Here is an 8,734-nt window from a genome sequence, read left to right as displayed (position 1 = left end):
GAAATACTCAGATAATAACAATTATTGAAAGTCAATATGGGCCGGAAAATTATATACATTGTTATTTTTTTACTGCACAATTTTATTCTTGGTAAGTTCAGAATAACTACGTAAACGACGGTCAGACAAGTTATACTATAACATCAATGGTACGGATAGAGCTCAAAGTCCAAGGATCTAACCTATATATTGATATTTTGGACTAAATATAAAATTGTTACTGAATTTGTTATACAGGAACGAAGGGCAATGTTAGATTAGCAGTAGAAGTAGGTATAGATGATGGAAGTTACAGAATTAAAGTTGATAAAGACGTTTGGCTTGTGGGAGCATCACCATTCTTCTATATAGACGGAATACGATATACTATGGACGAAGGAAACCTCGAGTTTCAGAATGTAACTCAATCATTTGGATCAGGACCTGGCTTGCTAGGAAATTATTCTGCATATGATATTCATTATAAAGCTAATGAAACTAATATCATAGCCACTGTTAAATCTTATGCATCTCCCAATTTATTGTTTCAAGTGGTAAGTTGAATTTCTGTTTCTATTGTTCTACACTTGCAAAGTATCAACAGTTGCTGCATTTTGTATGTATTATGGATGGAAATAACAATTGCTTTGACCTGACAGTTATAATTGTATTGCTTATATTTATCATCATGGTAATATCCTTTTCTAGGACATCCTACAACTCTTTAACAATGTCTGAATTTAGCTGGGGGCATAAGGCAACAATGAACATAATTGTGCCCACAAATATCATATTGACAATTTAAAACATACACTGCACATAAACCATGTTTAGCTAAGTTGACAAGCCGAAAGGGATTACAAGTTGTAAAATCCAGCGACAGAAAAACATCATGTGTAGAATGAAGAATGGCCATGATTTGTCATGCCAAGTATTTATTTATTCTAATGCGAACTCCAAGCTGATAAAAGGTTAAATAATGATCCTGGCTGCTCTACCGCAACTTTTGATGTAAATATGTTATAATTCCAGCAATATGTTGATGGTGGAAATAATACTACGGGTTACAATGAGTGGGAAACTATATGTGGTTTTCCAGGATTTGAGATGGATTCTGACTTACTGTCTCTAGGATATTTAACCTTCAGTAATCGAAATATCGATACAGTTGTTTCTGGAAGGTAAATGTGAATTGCACTGTGTTCAGATATAAAAACGTTAAGAAACCTTCATATGGTGTTTTCTACTGAACGAGCCCCTAATTTGTTAATCTTGGCATGCAATGTCATTTATCTACACATGACGTGACACAAAACAGACGACAGAACTCGGGACATATTTATTTGTGTGGTCTTAAGTTAAGAATGTTTCTATGATATATATCAAGTGTGTACAATTGTATAAAAAGATTGTTTCTTGCCTACGATAACTCTTAATCGTAAAATGTATTTTTACTAACGGGGATCTGAACATTTCAGATGGAACAAGACGGCATTTATACCAGATAGTCTAGAAGGTTCAGGACCAGTTGCTTTATTTGATCATACTGGTCGTACAATAGTCATCTCCCAGGCTGATAATTTTATGGCTGCTTCAACTTGGCGTGATAAGACCAATAACAGATTATATTGGGGTATTATGGGCGGAGTGGACCAGATACCTGTTAATTTTACATACCAAACAACACTTAGTTTCGATATTTCGATACGTAAGGTAAGATATATTACTTGACATGTTTAAATTGATAATATAAATGCCCGCGTGATCGCGAGCAGGAAGTGCTCAATCTGAGTAATGTTACTCTATGTAACATGGTATGTAGTTGCAGCCATTTCGATTTTGTTTCACCAGAATCTACAAGAATATAATATAGAAGTAATGTCTCCTTTCAGGGCTTATGTATGTGGGGATTTTTTTTAAGTAGTTTTATATACTATACAACTACAGCATTTACACCACGATATAGACATGCTGATATATCTAGACAATATATTGGTTATTGGACATCACCAGGTATTAAAAACTTAGTAATAAAATATTATTAGGCAGTAGTACAGTCTGTAATTATTATTAATTTTGATTATTTGTTTAGCAACCCTCTACAATAACCAAACGCCAAACTTGACTTTATTGTTAACATAAAATCGTCAGAATGTCATATAGACACAAACTTGAAGAAATATGTCATAAAGTACATAGCTATATACATAGTAATCTTCATGTTTCTCAGTTTTCAGAATATTGACAAATGCATAATTCACATGATGAGATTCCTGGAGCAGAAAACGAAAATACATAAATAAATAAAATAAATTTCCGACTTTTTTTTCCAAATTCTAGGATCAGCATATTATGATTCACCTGGAACTGGTAACACATACGAACAAATTATTCACGACGTTATTTTAGAATCTCAACAGAATGGCTTTAAATACAGGTAGATCTATTATTTAAAAACAAAATAATGATAAAGGGTTGTATTATCAGTATTAGTACTAATGGTTATTTCTTGGCTTGTCTCTAGTCTATTCTAATAGCGACAAAGAACAGTCATAACGAATCAGAATTTATTTTTAGTTGTCATTTTGGGAAATTCTGCCAATAATCTTAAATTGTTCTGGATTGAAAGAAATTACTAACAAATGTTACTGAGTTTTTACTATTTTCTCTAATTTGAGATATGTTCAGTTGGATAATTGGTGGTATGTCAAATCTACTGATGGTAAAATAAAGGAGTGGAGTCCATCACCAACAGAACTACCACATGGTTTACAGTAAGGATCTACATTCATATCATTTAGATATATTTTTTAACGAAAACCTAGAGATGAACAATAGATATCGTACATTCGTGTACAACAGAATTGTCTTATTGAAAATGACAGATCAACTGATTGAATCAAGTGAATCATACCAAATTAACCTCTCCAAAAACTAAAAAATACCCCTTTTTTACCTGACAAGAACTGATCAATATTTCTTGTTCTAGAGCACTACAGAATTCCTCTGGTGTTCAGTTTTTGGCTTATGCTGGAATGTGGTAAGTAGACTTGTCCCCAAAACAAAATTCAAACATTTTCTGACCAATCAATAGTAACTGAATTCTAAGATTTGTGCTGGTGATCGTGTACCACTATAGAACAATTCCTATGATAAGATGAAAATTAACATAAATGGTTGACAACCCCAATCGCAGTTATTTCAGAAGGGTGAGCAGGTGCTACGACATATCTTAACAATCTGAGAAAACATATATATCTAGATACAGTTTTATATGTGAATGAATTGATATCTTGTAGGGCAGCTGACAATGTTTATGTCAATGGTAGTGATTCTGATTTTATAGTAGAGAACAATATTGCTCTTCCTATTAGTCAAGTAAGATGGTTCCTATAATTGCACCAACACACAAATGTTTTCCTCCAAGAGTATATTTTTGTCCGAATCTTACAATATAATTTAGGTGGAAATAGAAATGGTCACTCTCTGCGCTTCACGAACTACAAATTTATATACATGTATGTTGCTTTTACACCTAATGTGTCTAATAGAGTCACCAGTTAAATGGTTGAAAAGACACAACTCCGTATAACATATAATATGCGTTCAATTTTAAAAAGTTTTTTTGATAATATTTCAATAACGTTTCCAGGCATTTTGGGATAAAATTTTCAAGACAGCAAGATCATGGGGTATAAAAACTTATGAACAAGTAAGCATGTTATTTAATTATTTGGTTATAACAGTAGATAAGCAAAATGAAAATCATATACGAACATAACAAAGTTCCTCTTAGAAAATCGTCTATTTATTTGAGGTATCCATAGACAGTTGGTATCCTATTCATTTTTTAATGAAATTTGAAATTACATTATTCCTTATTTTCCCGGTAACTAATAGAATAAAATATCAATCGATATCAAAACGTGATTTATTACATATTGTATTTCAGGACAAATTGAGTGACACTTTTTTATCCATGAATTCTACTAAAACTGATTTACATCTAGCTAACGATTGGTTGAGTCGTATGTCGTCAGCAGCCTACAGAAATAATATAACTATTTTGTATAATGATGCTTGTCCTCGTCATATCTTACAAACCTTGGTAACTCCAGCAGTTACACAGGTAACCTCTTTCTTTTAATTCTATATAGGCTTGGCAAGGTCTAATATAGTCTTTGGTCTTGGTTATTAATAAATTATTGAATATTATATTTTGTGTGTTACGGTATGTTCAAGGCAGAGTTGACTGTTGTCACATCACCATTACGGAGACTTGTTTCAATAGTGCAGTTGACTCCATTTAAACCACTTTCTTTCAGATCAGTGTGAATGATGATTCAGGACAATGGTCGCTTGGAGTAAAAGCTTTATTTGTTTCTTCTCTTCCTATACGGCTTGGTAAAAGTGTCTTCAGAACTAAATCCGGTCACGGTAGGGGTTGTTAAATATTTCTGAAAACTTCACGATATTTCAATCTAAAGCATTTGAAGCATTAGCCTTAATGACATACATGTAGACCTTCTGGTTTTCATAGTACCCAGTAATAGGGCATCTAATAGGCTTTACATTTATTAATAGGTATTACAGTAAACCCAGCTTTAAAGGAGGTTATTGCAATATTATCCGGAGGATCAGTTGGTGTTGGTGATAGTGTAGGATCTTCAGATTATGATCTTCTGAAAAGGTAGGTTAAATTCCAAGTACATCTGCATACCATTTACTTAATCAGCAATAGCCTACCAACTCAGAATTCTTAACGGATTCTGCAGACTTCAGACTGACAGTGGCGTTTCTCTGCTGTTTCATACAACGCAACTGTAGACTGGGTTTAGAGATAATCATATAGACTACATGTACTATTTTGTAGATGCTGTAACAATGAAGGAAAAATTCTAAGTCCTACTCAAGTTGCAAAAGCAGTTGATGGCCAAATATTACAGGTATTATTTTTAGTAAAACCATAACATTCACAAAGAGAAACTGACAATAATATTAATTTAGAAATTGATTACTAATATATAACCTTCATGTTGAATTGGCCTTGTCTCTGAAGTTAAGAGGTACTCTCATTAGCGGATGCAGTGCACTCGACATAAAGCGATACACTTTCCGCCAACATATTTTAAGCTATCTTGATTTGGACTAATTTTAAGCGATATTGATATCGCGAGGTGTATGTCGGTTAAGGTCGGGAGAAATAGCTTTATTTTTGTTTTATCAGGCCGCATTTCAAGATGGCAGTGGACCTATCGGTGAGGTCTGGTCTGTGTTAACGTATATACAAACCAAGGATATCCAACATAATGCACTGAGATATGGTACAATATTTGCATATCAACTTCAAACAGAATTCATAGCTTCACCAACATCAACACAGTTAAATAGTTATGACAAGGTAATCATATCAATGACGAGAAAACTTCATCCTAGATGGTACAGTGTGAAATTTTGGGACTCTACATAAACGCATCAGAAAGTTAACCCTGCGTGAGGATTTCTTGTCTCGGGTTTCATAAAAACACAACTGAATCTGTAGATATATACGAAATATACCAGAAACACAAAGCACGTCAAAAACATGCAACTTGTCGCTGTAAACTATATGCTAATAAAAAATAAAACCTTTAGATCACAATAACGAAAAGATACTTACATTCGTTTGAAAACATTATTTATTTAAGTTTCCAAGAAGTGTTGTTTATTCTCTGGATAACCCGACATCTGTGTACAATTTTAGTGATACCGATCCATTTGTAATACACAAGAATGATTGTACTAATAATTTCTGTTTGTTCCATACGGCACCTACGATAGATGTTGGGTAAGAGCTTTACCATTTGCCACCTTTAAAATGAGGATGTTTTATTCATTCAATTTTCCATTACATTTTCAATCTTGTTCATATCTCCATGCACAACGTTGTGCGAAAGGCTCTCCGGAGTATAATGCAGAAAATATGTTCCAAAATCAAATAGGCATATTATTATGCCTTCTGTCCACCATGGCACGGTTACATACTAAATTACGTTAATTCATATGAAAATACTCCATGTCAGTAAACAAGGAATGTTCAGTTGTATTTCATCCAGATTATTATCCCCAGTATGACCATTATATTCTTGGCTCTTGTAATTGACCTTGTGAATTATCACCTTCTTATGAATCTTCTCTAGGGATATGGAGTGTATTATACTTGGTGATACTTCTAAGTGGATTCCAATGTCAGATGTAATGGTTCGTTATATAAATACAAAACAAGATGCTATTGTTGTCAGTGTTAGAGCAGCACCAAAAGAGACAATAAAACTTGATGTATTGATAAATAGAGTGTTACAGACCTACCCTGTTCAGATGGATGAAAATGGAGAAGGGGCTGTTATGATAAGTGGAAGTACTCCATCTGTTACTTCACCAGAACCAACTAGTCATACTCCGAGTATTTCATTATCAATTTCAGTGATTGCAATTAGTCTCACAATTACAAGTTATTTCTTACTAATTGAATAAAATAAAATTTATTAAAATATTTGTCCTTATACACTTTTGTAATTGTGGGAGCCAATAGTAGGTTTGTGGTATGATTTACTTCGTTTAGGGTTTGTTATTGCATAAATCGATCTTCCGGTTTATTTCAGAAAAAGCATACGGATTACATGGTATGTATACATGTATATAGATAATTGTCTAAATAATCATCCACTTTGAAACAATTAAGAGCAACAAAAGGAATTCCACCGATTAACAAATACAATTAAAACTAAAAATTGGTCTCGAGTACTTTTACGCTTAGCATTTCTTCATATATTTAATATGATTCAATGTGGTGTATACGAAATATAAAATTTAATCAAAAGTTAATGATATTCGGACAGAATTTAATTGAATTAAGCCTAATTGAAGTTGGTGCATACGGGAAGAGCTATTGTTTTTTTAATGCTTAATCAACAATATGTACTCTCCGTTTTTAATTTTTAACTTTTTTAAAACAACTTCACTTTGATCAAGAAGATAAATAGATATAAATAGCATATTTTAGAAATATTTTAAGGTATAACTTTTGATAATGTAAACTTTGTTTTACAAAAAAGTGGAATACCCCTTTGAGTGTTATCAACCCACCATTTACGTTTAATCTTACACCGGCGCTTTTTCCATTGACATTCGACTTTGTTGTGGGTGAATGGTCAGGACGTATATATTGATTTAACTAGTTCATTCAGATCTGACCTAAATAAAAACACATTACATGATAATGGAGACTACCACATTGTTAGACAATGACTACTGATAATGCAGTTTTCAATAGGTCACGCGATAGAAGAGTAATCTAGCACTTGGAGTCAAATAAATAGTTAGGTTGAAAATTTCATATGAATTTACACATAATCGTATAATCTTTAGCAGCTCTCATCGAGATCAAAAACTCTGTACTAAGATAATCGAGACTAGATTAATCAACCACATACGGACTCACTCCACTAATTCATTTGCCATCTCTTCCCATGTTAAAATACGAAATTCATTCAACTTTCTATAACTTTTTCCAGAAATCTCGTTGAAAGCTTTCCAATATGTCGAATGAAAGCCTGACCAATTCTCAATGTCTCCTAAAAAATTCATTATATGATGACCATGAAAATTTTGAGCTACTAAAATTGAAAGAAGACTACTACCGGTTATACTCATCCGCTAGAGTTTGGCACTTCACAAAACGACTATTTTTAGAATTATCCTTCCGCCTTTAAGTCTCTCATTATCTCACTAAATCTTAAAAATAATGCAATTTCAGACATCAAATTCCAAATCTAGACCAATTTTTACCCAAAAATAGGCAGGCAAAAACCCCAAAAGGGAGAGAGAAAGAAGATTTCTAAAAATAGCCTGGACTACATTTATACAATCATTTGCATAAAATGTTTTAGTGGAGTGAGTCCATACATACCGAAGACAAACGCTAACCGCCATTTTAAAAAGAAGGAGAAAAAAACAATTCAACAGATCTCAACTGTAAATTATAAACAGAGACATAATAAGAAAATCCTGGTCATGAAAGAAGTATATTATAGTAAGTTTTACTTTTTAATTTTGGTAGATAAAACATATTCGGAATTTCCAGCTCAATATCTCGATTGTGGAAGGGACAGGGACCAGCAGCGACGCCAAACAAATAGAGAACAGCTACTTAATCAGTGTCACTGATTCTTATTTTGATGAATATCTGCTATGGTAGGACCAGAAACAAAATTTATTAAAGGCTTTTTTTTAAACCTATTTATATCTTATTTATTCTATATTCATATGCAGATAAAGCATACCATTTTATAGTCGATCATCCAACCGACAACAGTAATCTAATATTTATTAGAGCCTATATGTTCTGGGCGACCTTTTATGTCATAAAATAATAAAGTATTTCATTTACTTCTCAACCTGGACTGAAATTTTTACCTTAAATTGTCATTTAGCCGACTATATATTACAGAGACCGGATAATCGAGACTATATTGGAAACCACCGTACTATAAATAGAAACATTAAATCAACATTATTTTACAGCTTGAAGAAAGAAAAGAAAGACGAAGAGATTATAACAGAATTTAACTACTCAGACTTCAGTAAGTTCAACTTCAAGATATACCACCCTCATCTCCAGATGATATAGCGCTTTTTAACTAGATATAGTCACTTTGTGCTTTTAAGAAATACATGGTGCGCTGATGTTTTTACCAATTTCGCAACTCAATCCACT

General features: G+C 32.8%; 1 protein-coding gene across 1 annotated transcript; it reads left to right on the top strand.

The window, feature by feature from the left end:
• LOTGIDRAFT_231168 (hypothetical protein) lies at nucleotides 1–6,510 on the top strand. The gene is made up of 17 exons (XM_009052174.1): nucleotides 1–91; nucleotides 238–533; nucleotides 1,012–1,160; nucleotides 1,458–1,692; nucleotides 1,872–1,992; nucleotides 2,320–2,416; nucleotides 2,658–2,753; nucleotides 2,969–3,019; nucleotides 3,279–3,357; nucleotides 3,632–3,691; nucleotides 3,932–4,108; nucleotides 4,305–4,416; nucleotides 4,564–4,669; nucleotides 4,853–4,925; nucleotides 5,207–5,380; nucleotides 5,667–5,806; nucleotides 6,159–6,510. The coding sequence occupies exons 1-17, from the start codon at nucleotides 37–39 to the stop codon at nucleotides 6,490–6,492; spliced, it is 2,355 nt and encodes a 784-aa protein (XP_009050422.1). The 5' UTR covers nucleotides 1–36; the 3' UTR covers nucleotides 6,493–6,510.
• Nucleotides 6,511–8,734: the final 2,224 nt, after the last annotated feature.

This window comes from Lottia gigantea (genome assembly GCF_000327385.1).
Source record: "Lottia gigantea unplaced genomic scaffold LOTGIsca_18, whole genome shotgun sequence".
Classification (NCBI taxonomy): Eukaryota; Metazoa; Mollusca; class Gastropoda; family Lottiidae; genus Lottia; species Lottia gigantea.
Note: the sequence above shows the minus strand (reverse complement) of the source record. Positions and strands in the feature narration are given on the sequence as shown.